General features: G+C 38.6%; 1 protein-coding gene across 1 annotated transcript in view; it reads left to right on the top strand.

Moving 5' to 3' along the window:
* Nucleotides 1–18,900, top strand: part of LOC148777644 (ankyrin repeat and sterile alpha motif domain-containing protein 1B-like) — a 573,212-nt gene that overhangs the window by 424,235 nt on the left and 130,077 nt on the right. Inside the window, exon 10 of the mRNA XM_088837030.1 lies at nt 3,373–3,538. Within this exon, the coding sequence (XP_088693156.1) occupies nt 3,373–3,538 (166 nt within the window). The remainder of the gene's footprint in view (nt 1–3,372; nt 3,539–18,900) is intronic.

Genomic DNA, 18,900 nt, shown 5'->3' with positions numbered 1-18,900 from the left:
AAGCATACAGTACAAACCGTTTATTCTTTATTGATACTCACTTATATAGGTACATTTTCACAACAATGCAGGGAATTATAAACACAAAGTTCAGAACAAGATTTAACCCCAGTTGCCGAGGGAAGGGGTTGGAACAGAAAGGGGAACATAGGATGGAGGGGTGGGTCTCAGTGGTCATGTTCTGTCTCTTAAATATGGACATATGTGGATTTATTTTATCATTTTATAATATCATATATCCTCTTTCGAGAGATACATGTCAGGTATTCTGTTGAATACCCTACTTCTTTCTGGCAATATGAAATATTTGGTTACAAAAGTGCAGCTTTGCTATCTTAGTTTACTATCTCCTTCCCTTGGGGCTCTCACTCTCCATAAGGAGGCCGTGTGTGTATTACAGACTTCTATGCCAGTGAGAAATAATGGCACTCCTTTAGGAAGATGAAGAGGGTATACTTCATTATTGTTTAAAATAGTTTGTCTTTCCTTTACACACACCCACATGTCCACACGCATGGAAGCCATCTGGGAGAATATACACCAAAATGTTGCTATTAGTTATTTGAGCATGCTGGTTTTCATGTGATATTTTTTTCCATTTATGTTTTTTAATATTTCTTCAATAAATGTATATTTAATTTACTAACTCATCCTGTGTGGTTAAATTTCAAAGTTGTTTTCAAGACTTTTAAAATCCTCATAATTCTTTATAAATGTAGTAAAAGTCCAGCCTAACAAAATCCATGAAAAATAGGTTGTTTGGATTAATTTAATTTTGAGATGAACTAGGGTTTAAGCTGGGGCTTTCCAGGTGGTTCAGTGGTAAAAATCCACCTGTCAATGCAGGAGATGCGGGTTTAATCCCTGGTCAGGAAGATCCCTTGGAGAAGGAAATTGCAACCCATTCCATATTCTTGCCTGGAAAATCCTATGGACAGAGAAGCCTGGTGGGCTACAGTCCAAGGGATCGCAAGAGAGCTGAATATGATTTGGTCACTGAACAAGGTTTAAGATAGAGACTCTTTCTTCATAGACTCATTACAATCTCATTGAATCTCACTTTTTTCACTTTTGATATTCAAAGCAGTAAACAAGGAAGACAGAGAATTAATTTACATCTTTAAAAAGCACTATCCTTTTCCTTTTCCTAACTGGTACTTAGACTTGTTTAAAATGATGTTTGAGACTGTTCAGTTGATCAGTAAGTATTTACTGAGGACCCATTATGTGGCAGGAGTTATATTAGATTCTGGGGATAGAATGTGAATGAGAAAAATTCTAGCTCTCACAGAGTTTACAGTCACCTGGTGTATTCATTGTACAGTGTCTTATACATAATTTTATCAGTAACTGTAAACATTTCCACCTTTGAGGAGTTCATTGTGTTGCTTTCTAGTGCTATCTTTTAGCTAATTATTTTATCAGTGCACATCCATTTTAGAAGATAAGCAATATTATTAATTCACAGAAAATTGCTTTTTGTGTTGACCCAAATTTGCCCTCCTTGACTGATAAACATTTCTCTTTATTCTTCTTCAAAGAACTTTGGAATAAATCTACCACAGCCTCTTATACCCTTTCCCACTCTGTGGGAAGCTCGTGAAGGATAGCCTTTCAAATATACTGGGATAACTATTATGTGGCTATACGACTTCTCTGGGATAGAACACTGCAGTTCCTTTCATCATTTCTTCTGTGACATGGTTTTTAAATCATATACCATCCTGATTGCTTTCCTCTGGATGCTTTCAACTTTGTCACCCTTTGTTGTTAAAAATAAATTACTCCCAATTTCCTGCTTTCAATAGAGTAGAGTGAACATAATTGACTCTTTGATGTGCAAGGGTCTGGTATGGTCTGAAAGCAATTACTCTGACCTTGAATACTTATTCTACTATACTGTAAGTGTCATTAAAGAAAAAAATAGGAGCTTGTACTAAATCTTTACCAATCCTTGGATATATATTGGAAGCTTTTTGAAAATGAGTTTATTTTTTCATTTGTTTCTTTCTTTTGATAATGAAGTATGTTTATAAAGGTAATATATATCAAAAGTAAATTCAATTAATTGTCAAATTCATCATGCAGATAATCTGTTTTTCTTTTCTGGTAAACTACAAACTTTCTGAATGCAAGGATTATGTCTTATTCATTTTTTAAACATTTCCAGCAATTAGCATAATTCTAAATGTATATGATAGATGCTCAATAAATATTTGCTGACCATTAATACCTTGTATGGGTTTCTCTGGTGGGTCAAATGGTAAAAAATCTGCCGGCAATGCAGTAGACCCAGGTTCGATCCTAAGTCAGGAAGATCCCCAGGAGAAGGAAATGGCTACCCACTGCAGTATTCTTGCCTGAAGAATTCCATGGACAGAGGAGCCTGGTGGGCTACAGTCCATGGGATCTCAAAGGTGGAGAATGACTGAGTGACAAACACACACATACACTCTCTCTCACACAAATACACAATGCCTTGTACAAGATATAAAGATATTGTAAAATTAAATGAATTCCAATTTTTAGAATATATTGAAGAATCAGCAATATAGAATAAGACCTTAATTTTATCCTAACCTGAAAAGAGTAACCTTAGTATATTAACAGTGTTCACAAAGGAAGTGTGTTGGGTGGGAACACATTCACTTCTAAGTGACTGAAAACCCAATTAGCAATGACTCAAACAATACGAAACTTTAATAATTGCTTAAGAAGCCTGAAGAAACTGGTCCTGAAACTATCTGAGCAACTCAATGATATTATCAAGGTCCCAGGCTTTTAAAAAATCCTGCTGTTGTCATTCTTGACCAGTTGTCTTTTTGAGGTAAGAGGCTTACTGCCTTATGGTTACAACTTGCCTACCCTTGCCCCAAACATCAAACCTGCACCCAGAGAGAGGAAACTGAGGATGGCCAAAACTCTGCAAAAGCCTCTTGGCATATCTTTTTTCTCTGGGAAAAGAATATTTTTCCAGAAGCCTCCCAGCAAATTTCCCTTTGAATCTAACTGGGTCATATGGCTATCTCTAGGAAGCAGGCAAAGGAGAAGAGTCTTGGGAATGACTGTTGATTAAACAACTGTTTATGCCACAAGTAGAAAATGAACATATTTTATAAAAAAGAGATCATGACTTGAAATCAAGAACTTCAGTGATAACTTCAGGGAAACCAAATTGCAAGGACTTTTCTAAAAAGATCACTGGTAATATTGGGGTTACACAACTGCATAACTTATTCAAACAGATGAATCATCACCTCTCAATCACTTTTAGAAGAACTGACGAAACGTATTATCTTTTCTAGTTTTTATAAATTAAACAGGCTGTGTCTTTATCACAAAGCTATTTTTATTTTTTCTCCTTCCTTTCAGGAGTCTTATCCAAAGAAGAGGAATTACACTATGGAAATTGTACCATCTGCCTCTCTGGATACATTTCCTTCAGAAAATGAGAATTTTCTATGTGATCTCATGGACACAGCAGTTACAAAGAAACCTTGCTCCTTAGAAATTGCAAGGGCCCCTTCTCCAAGAACTGGTAATATTTCTTACTAACATGGACCAATTCAGTTTACATGCTTGTATATTTGAAAGTGTATCATTAGTATTTTGATGTCCCACAATATTTTAAAATATGAAAGGGCCCCAATATAGTCATAAGGATTTTTTTTTTTTGCATCTTGAGTGAGTCCAGGTAATTTGGAGCATTTTTTATGTGAATGCCCTTAATTTCTTGACAAGAGCTCTCACGAAGGTGGTACTGCCATGGTGAAGACACTATGAAATCTTTTCGTAGTGAAAAACATTCTAGGTCAGATACAAAGCTTTGGGTCTTTCAGAGTCTCATAGCAAATTTGGTAGCAAGAATCTTTTAGTTTCTTGCATCCTGTCTGCTTCTAGGTTATCAAAGCATACTCAGCTACTTTGTGTATTTTATTTCTTTTATGGTATTTTCAAATCCATTATTTTATTTATTAGCATTATAAACTGGTGAACAAGATAAACAAATATGCCCATTTTACTGATGAGGAAATTGAAGCTAAGTGTCTTATTTAATATCAATACTTTGAGGGGCCTTTGCTTGAACATGAGTTTTTGTTTGTCACCATGCTTGCTTTCTATTCCCTTGCCACTGCCTCTGAGTGAAGAATGCAAAATAGTTACATGAAAGCTAATGGGGGAGGAGAGCTTCAAGTGGGTGGTCAGCATATTCAAGGTTGCAAAGAAATTGTAGAATTTTTGAGGAGAGGCTTTGTTTATTTGTTTGTTTGACAATCCAATTTCTGCCTGTCTTTGAAAAGTAAGTTTAAGAAATGATGTGACAAAACTAGATTTTTAAAAGCTAACAGTGAGATACTCAGAAATGCAGAAGAAGGAAAAGGGAGTGGAGAATACAGATTACCCTTTGAAGAGGATTAGAAAAAGAGCTAAAATGATAACATGAGAAGAAAGTGGTAAGAGGGAGAAATGGCTAGTTTATTTTAGGATAAGTAAGACTTGGTTAAGTTTAGAAGTTGGATAAGTTTGCTGATGGAGAACAAGAGATTGAAGACAAAGAGTAAAAAGAGAAAACTGATGGGTATAAATTAAGACTGAGATAGTCTAAGAAAGCACAACCATTGCTTCTCTTAGAGACAAAAAAAATAAAGCATTATGAATACAGAGAAAGCCTGAAATATGTATGTCCAGATGGGTTCAATTTCTGAGTAATGTAAGGGTTATTGACTGAAAAAAAGAGTTAAATGTTGAGAAGGGTTAAAGTAAAATTCAGAAATACTATTTTAAGTGACTGGCTATGGAATTTTATAGAAGTGAACAAGTAGGTTTTTGAGAAGTACCGAGGCCATGCATGCATGCGTGCATGCTCAGTCATGTCTGACTCTTTGCAAACTTGTGAACTGTAATCTACCAGGCTCCTCTATCCGTGGAGTTTCCCAGGCAAGAATACTGGAGTGGGTTGCCATTTCCTTCTCCAGGGGATCTTCCTGACCCAGGGATCGAACTTGCATCTCTTGCATCTGCTGAATTGGCAGGCAGATTCTTTACCACTGAGCCACCTGGGAAGCCCAGGGTGTTGTATGAATCATAAGCATGTGGAAGGAAGATTTTTGCATGAGGTCATAGCATAATCATGAAAATAGTTAAGGTTTATTGAGCATTTACTGTGTACTCGATACTATTATAAGTGCTTTATATACATTATTTCCTGTAATTCTTACAATACTACAAGATACCATGATTCCCGTTTTATAGAAGAGGAATGTGAGGCAGGGAAATATTAGGTAACCTCCCAAGGTTACATGTTAACAAAGGATGATTCTGGGACTTGAACTTGGGTTGTCCCCTTATACTCTTAAATGCTATGTGAATTACACTGCTGCATTATATTCAGAGCTAAAATGGAATAGAAAGTGTGAACCAAGTAGTGAAATCCTCAAGAAATGTGGAGTTATGCCTGGAAATCCACATATGGTTACAATAAAGTCAAGAAAAGTATGTTATAATAGGGTAGCATAATCTTCAGATGAGCAGATTGGATGAAAGTAGAATAGTGGGTGATTCAGAAGCAGTCATGGAGAGCAAAGACAATGCTGAGAGATGATAAGAATGAAACTTGAAAAGAATGAAAAATCTTCTGTAGGAGAGGTCATAGGGGAAAATAGTGGGGAAATCAGGAGTAAAGTTCAATGTAGGAAAAAATATATATATATACACACATATGAATTTCATATATATATATGAAAATTTAAAAGAGCTTTAATTAGGGAATGGAGGTAGAGTGTTAAGTTAGGGGTGGTGGAAGCAGGAATGAAAGCATTATTTATTCATTAAATAATAGAAAACTAATTGACTTCCTTCACTTGCCAGGCACTTTGCTGCATGCTGAGGAGGATACAGGGATGAAAAAGAAATGGACCCAGGTTTTAAAACTAATTAGGCTCAGAACAATTCTCCTGCTGAAAAAGAAAAAGAAAAAAAACAAAAAAACAGCATGCTGGATAAAAATACAGAAAAGGAAGACTTAAAAGCATCAAAAAGGCAACAAGAAAATGATGTAAAGTAAATAACATTTAAATAAGGAACATTTTTTTTATCAGTATACTAGTAAGAAATAAACAGGCCAATACATTGGTGAAGGTGGGAAGCCAGTGGAGCATTCAAGTCACTTTTGTCCTGAGGGAATTTGCTGAACCTGCTGTTAAACTTCAGTCCTCAAGTCCTCTATAGGTTTGTATGCAGAAAGCAAATCTCTGTGCCTGCTCAGCATGTGAACTCTAATAGGAAATCCTTCCTCTATAGACCTAGTGCTACAAGAACTATGCCCTCACAGTAATCAGAAATAATTCTGTCTCATAACATTCACTCTAAGGAGACTGCAAGATCTGCTAAGATGATTTGTTATGAGCAGAACAAGGAGAAAAATTCCTGAGGTGTTATAATCATGAGTTGGTCCTTACACAGATTTTCACCAAAACATATCATCCATATAGTCTGCAAAATATCAGTCCATGAATTTAATTTAAAGTAATACCCTCAGTCATCAAGCAGAAGCAAAAGTAAACCATCTAGTTCAGTTCAGTTCAGTCGCTCAGAGTATCTGATTCTTTGTGACCCCATGAATCACAGCACACCAGGCCTCCCTGTCCATCACCAACTCCCGGAGTTCACTCAAACTCATGACCATTGAGTTGGTGATGCCATCCAACCGTCTCATCCTCTGCTGTCCCCTTCTCCTCCTGCCTTCAATCTTTCTCAGCATCAGGGGTCTTTTCAAATGAGTCAGTTCTTTGCATTAGGTGGCCAAAGTATTAGAGCTTCAGCTTCAGCATCAGTCCTTCCAATGAGTATTCAGGACTGATTTCCTTTAGGTTTGACTGGTTGGATCTCCTTGCAGTCCAAGGGACTCTCAAGAGTCTTCTCCAACACCACAGTTCAAAGGCATCAATTCTTCGATGCTCAGCTTTCTTTATAGTCCAACTCTCAAATCCATACATGACTACTGGACTGCTGAATTATCTCTGTAGGCCCTAAGTAATTCCTATAAATACTTTTCCAATTAAAATGATCAGTTTGCAATCATTAAGCCTAGAAGAAAAAGGCCTCCAATCAGAAATCAATAGAAATAAGGAAGAACAAATACACCCCTGAAAAGACTTCAGATATTGGAATTATTAGATACAGACTATAAAATGACCATGTTATTATAGATAAAATATAAAGTTTAAAGTGTTTTGAGGAATAGAAACCATAAAAAAATGACCTAGCATATTTGAGAGGAAAAAACAAAACTTTTAGAAATTAAACACACACACACACAAAGAAAAACAACCCCAAATTTAAGCCTCAGTGGACAAGTGGAACAGCAGATTAAACTCAGTTGAGGAGAGATTTAGTGAGCTGGAAATTGAGTCAGAAGGATTTTTCAGAATTTTGAATAGAGGTACAAAATGATAAGAAAATATATATGTGAAAGAGAAGGTAAGACACTTAGAAGATACACCAAGCAATTCTGACTTGTCTGAACAAAGGGGCGGAGAGAGAATGGGGCAAAAGCAGTATATTCAAAGAGTTGATTTTCCAAAAAGGCACAGGCTTGCCCTATATTTACAAGGAAGCAGACAAGTGAGTAGTTAATTTCAACAGAGTATGGTAAGTGCTAAGATAATACTACACTGAAAGTGCTTTGGGAGTCAAAAAGAAGAACACAACACCAGCTGGGTGCTTGAGGAAGATTTCATAAAGGAAATGGTGACCGTGTCAGTTATCTATTGCTATTTAATAAGCCACCCAAAGCCTACTGAACTAGTGGAATATCAGTCATTTATTTTGCTCAAAATCTGCAAGTTCTGCAGAGTTCATCTGACAGGACAGCTTGTCTGTGCCAGATGATATGAGCTGGGGCTGCACAACTGAGAGAAAGAGGATTCACTTTCAAAATGGGTCACTTTCATGGCTGACAAGTTGGCATTGGCTGAGACTGGGATAATGCTATGGGCTGTTCGTCTTGTTTATTCTTCATGGATTGCTTTCTTTTGACAAACTGACTGGATTCTGAGAGTGGGTATTCCAAAAGAACCACGTGGAAGCTGTATCATTTTTATTACTTAGTCTTAGAAGTTCCTATTATCACTTATACTATAGTCCCAAGTGCTGTCACTTCATGGCAAATAGATGAGGAAACAATGAAAACAGTAAGAGACTTTATCTTTTTGAGCTCCAAAATCACTTCAGATGGTGACTGCAGCCATGAAATTAAAAGATGCTTGCTTCTTGGAAGAAAAGCTATGACCAACCTACAAGGCATATTAAAAAGCAGAGACATTACTCTGCCAACAAAGGTCCATCTAGTCAAAGCTATGGTTTTTCTAGTAGTCATGTATGGATGTGAGAGCTGGACTATAAAGAAAGCTGAGCACTGAAAAATTGATGCTTTTGAACTGTGGTGTTGGAGAAGACTCTTGAGAGTCCTTTGGACTGCAAGGAGATCCAACAAGTCCATCCTAAAGGAGATCAGTCCTGGGTATTCATTGGAAGGACTGATGCTGAAGCTGAAACTCCAATACTTTGGCCACCTGATGGGAAGAGCTGACTCATTTGAAAAGACCCTGATGCTGGGAAAGATTGAAGGTGGGAGGAGAAGGGGTCAACAGATGGTTGGATGGCATCACTGACTTGATGGACATGGGTTTGAGTAAGCTCTGGGAGTCGGCGATGGACCTGGAAGCCTGGCATGTTGCAGTTCATGGGGTGGCAAAGAGTCAGACCTGACTGAGTGACCGCACTGAACTGATAGTCCCAAGTCTACCAGATTCAAGGGGAGAGAATATGAATCCTACTTCTTGATGGAAGGAGTGTCACAGTCACTCAGTAATAAAAGAATATAGGATGGAAGATACTTTTGCTGTCCTTTTTGGAAAATAAAATCTGCCACAGTCTTCCCTCTGGGCACTTTGATTTATATCCTTTTCCTAGATGTCCAAACATCAGCCCTTTACTGCATGAACTCCTAGTCTAAGTTTAGGTATGTATGAGTCTTCCTGGTGCAGTTCTTGCAGTATAGGTCCTTAACGACCTTTGCTCTTGGCAGTGATGACCTATGAACTAAAGAGACAAATTACCAGTCTCCTCTCCTACACACCCAAAATTTAAGAGTGGGAAAGATATAGGAAAACCACAATTGACACTCCCATTCAAACATGGGGAAAATAGGCCACATAGACATTTCTAGTTGGCAATTCTGAATGTAATCAAGCACAGTTCCTTGATTAAGCCTTAGTACAATGGAATAGTAATTGTTTTCTGTATCTCTTAGTTCTACCTTCTGAGTCATTCTTCCTTTTCCATAAAAAGTAACCCATGTTTAAATTTGAGTATCTTTCTCACTTGCTTACTGTCTATAAAAAATTAGGAGCCAAACTTTGTTTTATATTATCTTTTTCCTTCTAGTTCAAATTGAAATATTTTCCTTTACAACTTTGTGGACTTTGTGTGTTTCAATTTGTACTCCATTCCATTAGGCAAAAGCTAATAGTCCAGATAAGATTTTCTTTGCCTTGTTCTCCTTATTAGACTTTTATGAAACAATGTCCTTGAGGTTCTTAGAAAACCTATTACTGAACAGGGAGGATGTATGAGGCTTTCTTTAAATCCTTAGAGGGTCATTGTTGGTTTGAAGTTTCTATGCAGCACTACAGCATATTACTATGGTGTAGTTCTTACACAGTATACTGTGTAAGAAGCTGTGTCACTTCTTATAACCTTCCCTTTTATGGATTACGGAAGTCACATCATAAGAAGATATTCTTACAGATACTTTTGGAAAATACAAAATTCAACAATGCCTCAGTTGTTTGTTGTTTCTTAAGTGGGATAAGAGTTCATTTGCTTGGGTATATAATTTTCCCCAATTGCACTGAATCATCTGGAATCAGCATGAAAGAAACCAGTTGGATCAACTGACCCATTAATTTATAATGATTGATGGTCTTTGCACTTTGGACTGTAATTGTGAATTCTAGGGTGAGAGAGTCCAAAGTTTAAAATGGAAGATTTTTTTTTATATAATGGATGAATATTAGAGCCAGAGCAATTTCTGTTCCAGTTTTGGTGGAACCTTAACAAGTGAACCCCACAAAATTCCCCTGCATAAACACCATAGCAGGTAGAAGAGAGTGCCGACATAACTGTCATCTGGCTGGATGAGGAGACAGTTCAAGTCTTCTTCATCTGTTGAGTCCATTAAGATGTACCTTAGGTTTTGCCTGAACCTAATTGCTTCCAAGTCTCTCATTCTGCTGTACCTAGTCAGTTCAGTCACTCAGTCATGTCTGACTCTTTGCGATCCCATGAATCGAAGCACACCAGGCCTCCCTGTCCATCACCAACTCCCAGAGTTTACTCAAACTCAAGTCCATCGAGTCAGTGATGCCATCCAGCCATCTCATCCTTTGTCATGCCCTTCTCCTCCTGCCCCCAATCCCTCCCAGTATCAGAGACTTTTCCAATGAGTCAACTTTTTGCATGAGGTGGCCAAAGTATTGGAGTTTCAGCTTTAGCATCAGTCCTTCCAATGATCACCCAGGACTGATCTCCTTTAGGATGAACTGGTTGGATCTCCTTGAAGTCCAAGGGACTCCCAAGAGTCTTCTCCAACACCACAGTTCAAAAGCATCAATTCTTCAGTGCTCAGCTTTCTTCACAGTCCAACTCTCGCATCCATACATGACCACTGGAGAAACCATAGCCTTGACTAGATGGACCTTTGTTGGCAAAGTAATGTCTCTGCCATTTAATATGCTATCTAGGTTGGTCATAACTTTCCTTCCAAGGAGTAGTTCAGTCAGTTCATTCGCTCAGTCATGTCTGACTCTCCGCGACCCCATGAATCACAGCACGCCAGGCCTCCCTGTCCATCACCAACTCCCGGAGTTCACTCAAATTCATGTCCACAGAGTCGGTGATGCCATCCAGCCATCTCATTCTCCGTCGTCCCCTTCTCCTCCCGCCCCCAACCTTTCCGAGCATCAGAGCCTTTGCCAGTGAGTCAACTCGTCGCATGAGGTGGCCAAAGTATTGGAGTTTCAGCTTTAGCATCAGTCCTTCCAATGAACACCCAGGATTGATCTCCTTTAGAATGGACTGGTTGGATCTCCTTGCAGTCCAAGGGACTCTCAAGAGTCTTCTCCAACACCACAGTTCAAAGGCATCAATTCTTCAGGGATCAGCTTTCTTCACAGTCCAACTCTCACATCCATACATGACCACGGGAAAAACCATAGCCTTGACTAGACGGACCTTTGTTGACAAAGTAATGTCTCTATTTTTAATATACTATCAAGGTTGGTCATAACTTTCCTTCCAAGGAGAAGGCATCTTTTAATTTCATGGCTGCAATCAGCATCTGCAGTGATTTTGGAGCCCCCCCCAAAAAAAGTCTGACACTGTTTCCACTGTTTTTCCATCTATTTCCCATGAAGTGATGGGACCAGATGCCATGATCTTTGTTTTCTGAATGTTGAGCTTCAAGCCAACCTTTTCACTCTCCTCTTTCACTTTCATCAAGAGGCTTTTGAGTTCCTCTTCACTTTCTGCCATAAGGGTAGTGTCATCTGCATATCTGAGGTTATTATATTTCTTGCGGCAATCTTGATTCCAGCTTGTGCTTCTTCCAGCCCAGTGTTCCTCATGATGTACTCTGCATAGAAGTTAAATAAGCAAGGTGACAATATACAGCCTTGACGTACTCCTTTTCCTATTTGTAACCAGTCTGTTGTTCCATGTACAGTTCTGACTGTTGCTTCCTGACCTGCATACAGGTTTCTCAAGAGGCAGGTCAGGTGTTCTGGTATTCCCATCTCTTTCAGAATTTTCCACAGTTTATTGTGATCCACACAGTCAAAGGCTTTGGCATAGTCAATGAAGCAGAAATAGATGTTTTTCTGGAACTCTCTTGGTTTCTCCATGATCCAGCGGATGTTGGCAATTTGATCTCCGGTGCCTCTGCCTTTTCTAAAACCTGCTTGAACATCTGGGAGTTCACAGTTCACATATTGCTGAAGCCTGGCTTGGAGGATTTTGAGCATGACTTTACTAGCATGTGAGATGAGTGCAATTGTGCGGTAGTTTGAACATTCTTTGGCATTACCTTTCTTTGGGATTGGAATGAAGACTGACCTTTTCCAGTCCTGTGGCCACTGCTGAGTTTTCCAAATTTGCTGGCATATTGAGTGAAGCACTTTCACAGCATCATCTTTCAGGATTTGAAAACGCTCAACTGGAATTCCATCACCTCTGTCTTTTAATTTCATGACTGCAATCAGCATCTGCAGTGATTTTGGAGCCCCCCAAAATAAAGTCTGACACTGTTTCCACTGTTTCCCCATCTATTTCCCATGAAGTGATGGGACCAGATGCCATGATCTTAGTTTTCTGAATGTTGAACTTTAAGCCAACTTTTCACTCTCGTCTTTCACTTTCCTGAAGAGGCTTTTTAGTTCCTCTTCACTTTCTGCCATAAGGGTGGTGTCATCTGCATATCTGAGGTTATTGATATTTCTCTTGGCAATCTTGATTCCAGCTTGTGCTTCCTCCAGCCCAGCATTTTTCATGATGTACTCTGCATATGAGTTAAATAAGCAAGGTGACAATATACAGCCTTGACGTACTCCTTTTCCTATTTAGAACCAGTCTGTTGTTCCATGTCCAGTTCTAACTGTTGCATCCTGACCTGCATACAGGTTTCTCTAGAGGCAGGTAAGGTGGTCTGGTATTCCCATCTCTTTCAGAATTTTCTACAATTTATTGTGATCCACACCTAGCTTCTCCTTTTCTTCTCAGGATGAACTTAGTTCACAAACGTGGGGGAAGTTACTAGATTCTCTTGGTGTTACTGATGTTTTCCCTTTGTTACTAAGTCATTTATTAACTGAAGGTAACACTTGCAGAAGAGGAGACTTTTCTTGATGCGCATGAGTCTTTTAGAGGCCTTCATATTAAACTGTACCGTACAGTTCCTTACTCAATAAACATTCATTGAGTACCTCTGGTGTTCTAGGTCTTGTGCTGCTTGTTGCAGAAGTAGAGTGAAAGGTACAAGTCCTGATAGGTAGGAACTTAGAGGGTATTAAAATTAAGAGTAATAAGTTCAATGATAGAAGTGAGCATGAGCTGCTCCAGGAGAGTAGAGCAGGAGGGAGTGAGTGAAGGCTTCCTGGAGAATCTGGTGCCTTATTTGAGCCTCAAAGAAGGAAGAGTTAGATGAATAAATGGGAAATATATGGCTGTTTACGTCAGGGAATAGTGTGTGCCAAGATCCAGATGTGTGGAAGAACATACTGCATTCACAGACTATGCCCAATTTAGCCTGGTTAGAACATAGAATGAGACTAGAGGAAAATGCGTAAAAAACAAGAAGTGACATGCTGAAGTTTGACTTTCACTTGGCATCAGAGTCAAACCACTGACTATAAGGAGGGACAAGCCATGATGAGTTTTTGTGTTTTAGAATGATCTCTCTGGGAGCAATATGGGGAGATTGATTGGGCAGTTATGTGACTAGAAGCAGGAGGATTAATTAGGAGGTCAACATGCAGTCTCAGCGTAAAATAATTATGGCCAGGACAAAGGCAATGTTAATGAAGATGGGGAAGGGGGAAGAAAGCTGAGGGGTATGTAGGAGTGAAGCTCATACCTTATCCACTTGGGATTCTGCCATTTGGAAAATAGTAGGCAAGGGAACTGAGGAGTCATATCTTACGGAATGTATTCTACAGTTTTTGGTTAACTGTGGTGGATAACTTGGCTCAGTTTCACAGACAAAATTAGGATTTCTGTATGCAATAGGAAATGCATTCTGAAGCTTTTCCTGGAAAGGAAGAAAGAGAGGACTAGAGAGAGAAGAGAGAGTGGAAGGATGACCTGGTCTTTAGAGGGACTGTTATTCGTTGATTTGTGCCCCTTTCTTTCCCCCCTCCCAAGGGTATATTGGAACCCTTAGTACTCCTAGTACTCAGAATGTGACATTATTTGGAGAAACAGAGACAGAGTCTTTATACAGATAATCAAGTTAAAATGAAGTCTTAAGGTGGGTACTAATCCAACATGACTCATTAGAAAAAGGGGGGACATAGAGATATGGAAAGAAGAAAGATGATGTGAAGAGAAAAAGGGAGAAGATGGCCATCTAGAAGCCAGGAAAGAGACCTGGAACAGATCTCCTCAGCAGGAACCAGTCCTGCCAATACCTCGATTTTGGACTTCCAGCCTCTAGAATTGTGAGAAAACATATTTCTGTTGTTTTTAATACATTGTTAGTAGCAGCGTGAGTAAACAAATACGGGGACTGTGAGGACACAAACTCAAGACCTTGATGGGAGGGGTGTATTAGCATGCCGAGGCCTATGAGGACAAGTCGTGCCTGGCCGTGCTTAACTCAGAGGCTAGAAAGCTTGAGTGTCTCAGTCGTAACTGGCAATGTCATTCATTGGTATAGAAGGTGTATTTTCTAGAAAATCAGTTAAGTATGGATGTCAGTTTCCTTTCTGTGGTCACTTGTTAACAAATCTGTTAACTAGATGAGCTAATACAAAACAGGTCTCATCTGACCATAGGAAAAATTTTTTATCATACCAACTGGTTTAATTTAAATATGAAATCAACTTATTAGTAAATCTATATTAAACAAAATTTTGCAATTCAACCAGAAAATGAAGGATACTCTCTGCAAGAAGCATTTTACTCATGCCTCAGTGACTACAGATTTATATGGAATAAAGAATAATATTGCTGTAATACTAGGCTCATTAAATAAAGATTAACAGAAGTCCAGTCCTTGCTCGACAAATTTGCTAAGACTCATGTTTATTCAGTCAGTACTGAATCTATTTATTTCCCTTAATGCATAGAGCAAAGGACCTTACATAATTGTAGTGGTGACTCAGTTACATAAAAGAATGAATCATTAAATGAGTGAATGAATGAATGAATATTATCCTTGAAAGAAAATGGCTATAATGGCAGGAAAATCCCTTATGAAATAGTCACATGCCATCAAAGGTAATGTTTTCTTATCTGCCTTTCATTTAATTTTAACTTTCACAGGGGAATTTTTCCATTTTCTGGTTACTAGGCAACCTGTTATTTTGAATCACTTAGTATAGGATTTGCTCGCTATGGATGCTCAATAAATCCATTTTGATTAATGAGCCATTTACAACAACACCAGTGAGGACTGTTTCCAATCCTGTTGCAGGAGAATAGATGATCTCTGATAAAAAGGACACAATCAATAGTCCCATGCCAGGACAGTGCGGGTCTCGGTTACCTTTATTCACTTTGCTAATGTGCTCAGTGGAGTATGGTCAGCCTGAAATGAAAATGTCATGTGGTGAATAATCTTCCACACCTCACTACACCTCCCTCAGTATCCTGAAATGGGCTGTAGTGTGAGGGTGATTTATACCAAAATATTTTTTGAAATGGTGAACTTTTCTTAATTCTAATGCCAAATTTTTGAAACTAAAGGAATTCAGACTGGACCAAGACTAATGTTTATCTCTGCTAAGCAAGTGAGTAGTGTAAACATGAGTTCTGTGAGTATGTTTAACTCATTTAGGAGAGCAAACTCTTTTTAAGCCCCATTGGAAGCAATTCTTTAATGTACAAATACTGGCTTTGCTGATAAGAACCACTTTTATCAAATAGCAATTATTTATTTGGTATTTGCTCTGTGCTCAGTGATGTCTTAGCCATTTATAAAGGCAGATCTCTGTATGGTAAATATGTAATCCAGTGTTAGTTTATAGAAGGGCAAAGAGAAAAACTAGAGCAGCAGTACCTGCCATGAAATCCTGGTAAATTAGCTCTTCTTTCATCCATAAGGACAGTTTACTAATTTGAATGTAGTCAACTCAATTGGATCAAATTGGTGGAAACTTGTTATACTTGGAAAACAACCTAAACAAAAGGAAAATTATCCTTTTTTTTTCCCCTCAGTTTTACTTGTTCTATATATGAATAACATGAACTATAGACTTATAAGATCTCTAACAATACAATGAACTCTCATTAAAGTGATTATATGGGGGATATAGGACTTCCCTGGTGGATCAGTCAGTAAAGAATCTGCTTGTAATGAAGGAGATCCAGTTCGATCCTTGGGTCGGGAAGATCCCCTGGAAAAGGGCATGTCAGCCCACTCCAGTATTCTTGTCTGGAGAATCCCATGGACTGAGGAGCCTGGAGGGCTACAGTCTGTAGGTTCAGAAAGAGTCAGACACGACTGAGGTGACTGAGCACACATGGGAGGTATAGCTCTTTATGATGTCATACATGGTGTCCTGTGGAATAGGGATTCTCTAAAATGTCAGAATCTATATAATAATGAGTTAAACATTCATTAATTCATGCATTCATGCTCACCAAATTCAACCGGGCCCTCCACACTATATCATTGCACTCTTTGTGTGTTAGTCACTCAGTCATGTCTGACTCTTTGCGACCCCAATGAACTGTAGCCTAGTATCCTACGTACTCTCAGCAGATGGCCTCATATTTTAATTAACAAAGAAAATGGGACAACAAGGACCTACTGAATAGCACAGGGAACTACATTCAATATCTTGTAGTAGCCTATGGAAAAGAATATGAAAAAGAATATATATGTGTATATATATGTATGAATAACTGAATCACTTTGCTGTACACTTGAATCTAACACAACATTGCAAATCAACTAGACTTAAAAATAATGCTTAAAAAAAGAAAATCAGAGTCATCAGGTGAAAGTTTAATGTCCTCCGTCAAGTCTACAACTGCCCCTACACTCTTCTCTTGCCTGTTCCTCTTAAAATAGAGGGTATTTTTCTCCTCCCATAGAAGATTAGTTCCAACCTCTATGCTCCATGCATCTGCCTTCCAAAAAATATGACCCTTTCATTCATTCCTTCTCTCTCCTGTATTTTTAATCGTTTCTATTTCCCCTGGGTCAAGTAACATTTAAATGTTTGTCTTTTTCATTTGAAAAACAATAACAAAACAACCAATAATGAAAGCAACAAATAAACAACTAAAAAGTTGCCTGATCCTACTGGACTCATTAGCTATTTTTCTCTCTATCCCCTTTATATTTTTAGTACATTTATTTTCTTCCTCACCTTTCACTTCTCAGTCCACCTCATCAGATTTCCAATCCTCACTGCTCTGTTGAAAGGTGCTTTCTAGGAAGCCAGTGCCTAATCCATTAGTACACCTCGGGCTGATGAAAGTTGCTTTCTAAAGGTACCAATGACCTTGATGTCACAAAATCCAAAGGAAATGTCTCAATCCTCACTGAACCTCTCAGCAGCATTTCACAGGTTAGTGACACTTCCATCTTGATATCTTTTCTTCCCTTATCTGTTCAAGAAAGACTTTCATCTTACTATGACAGCCAATATTTTTCTGCAAGGTTCTAAAAGTTGGGAATTCTTCAAGGCTTGGACAAAGTCCTCCCTATTCTTTTTTACTTTTCCTTCTTCCTAAGTGATCTCATCCATAGGATGGCTTCTGTTACAATCAACATGCTGAAAGTGTTGGTGTCTGACTCTTTGTGACCCCATGGACTGTAGCCTGCCAGTCTTCTCTGTCCATGAAATTCTCCAGGCAAGAATACTGGAGTGGATTGCCATTCCCTTCTCCAGGGAATCTTCCTGACCCAGGGATTGAACCCAGGTCTCCTGCACTGCAGGCAGATTATTTACCTTCTGAGCCACCAGGGAAGCCCTTCAATATGCTGAAGGTTCCCCCAATTTTCTCTCTGTTCTAAAACATTTCTTTTAATTCTAGACTCATTCATCCACTCATCCATCCATCCATCTATTGAATACCTCCACTTATATGTCTCAAAAATACCTTGACCCCAAAATATCCAAAACTACATGTGTATCTTTCCCCCCAAACGTGCCCTTCATGAAGTGTTCCTTCTCTTAGTAAATGACTAAGTAAATCATTCATCTGATTTCAGAAGCATGCATATCAGTCTTTATATGTCTGTCTTCATTAGCTTCTATATTCAATCAATCAACAGGTCTTGTGGTTTTTAACTGGAATAGGTGGTAGGGGGAAGGTAATTATGTACTTACTATTGATACCCAGCTACTCATCAGATGTCTCGCCTTCAATCACCAATCACTCTTCTGGATTATTTTAGTAATAAAATATTATTTACCTATTTGCCTTCCTTGAATTTATCACAGGATAAATTCAAATTATTTGATGGGAATACCAGACCACCTGACCTGCCTCTTGAGGAACCTGTATGCAGGTCAGGAACCAACAGTCAGAATTGTACATGGAACAACAGACTGGTTCCAAATAGGAAAAGGAGTACGTCAAGGTTGTATATTGTCACCCTGCTTATTTAACTTATATGCAGAGTACATCGTGAGGAACACTGGGCTGGAAGAAGCACAAGTTGGAATCAATTTACCACGAGAAATATCAATAACCTCAGATATGCAGATGACACCATCCTTATGGCAGAAAGTGAAGAGGAAATAAAAAGCCTCTTGAGGAAAGTGAAAGAGGAGAGTGAAAAGGTTGGTTTGAAGCTCAACATTCAGAAAACAAAGATCATGGCATCTGGTCCCATCACTTCATGGGAAATAGATGGGAAAACAGTGGAAACAGTGTCAGACTTTATTTTGGGGGGCTCCAAAATCACTGCGGATGCTGATTGCAGCCATGAAATTAAAAGACGCTTACTCCCTGGAAGGAAAGTTATGACCAACCTAGATAGTATATTAAAAAACAGAGACATTACTTTGCTAACCAAGGTCCGTCTAGTCAAGGCTATGGTTTTTCCCGTGGTCATGTATGGATGTGAGAGTTGGACTGTGAAGAAAGCTAATCGCCAAAGAATTG

This window comes from Moschus berezovskii, chromosome 6 (genome assembly GCF_049115385.1).
Source record: "Moschus berezovskii isolate FMDL1 chromosome 6, NW_MosBer_1.0, whole genome shotgun sequence".
Taxonomy (NCBI): Eukaryota; Metazoa; Chordata; class Mammalia; order Artiodactyla; family Moschidae; genus Moschus; species Moschus berezovskii.
The sequence above is the reverse complement of the archived record's forward strand: the minus strand, read 5'-3'. Positions and strand labels throughout refer to the sequence as shown.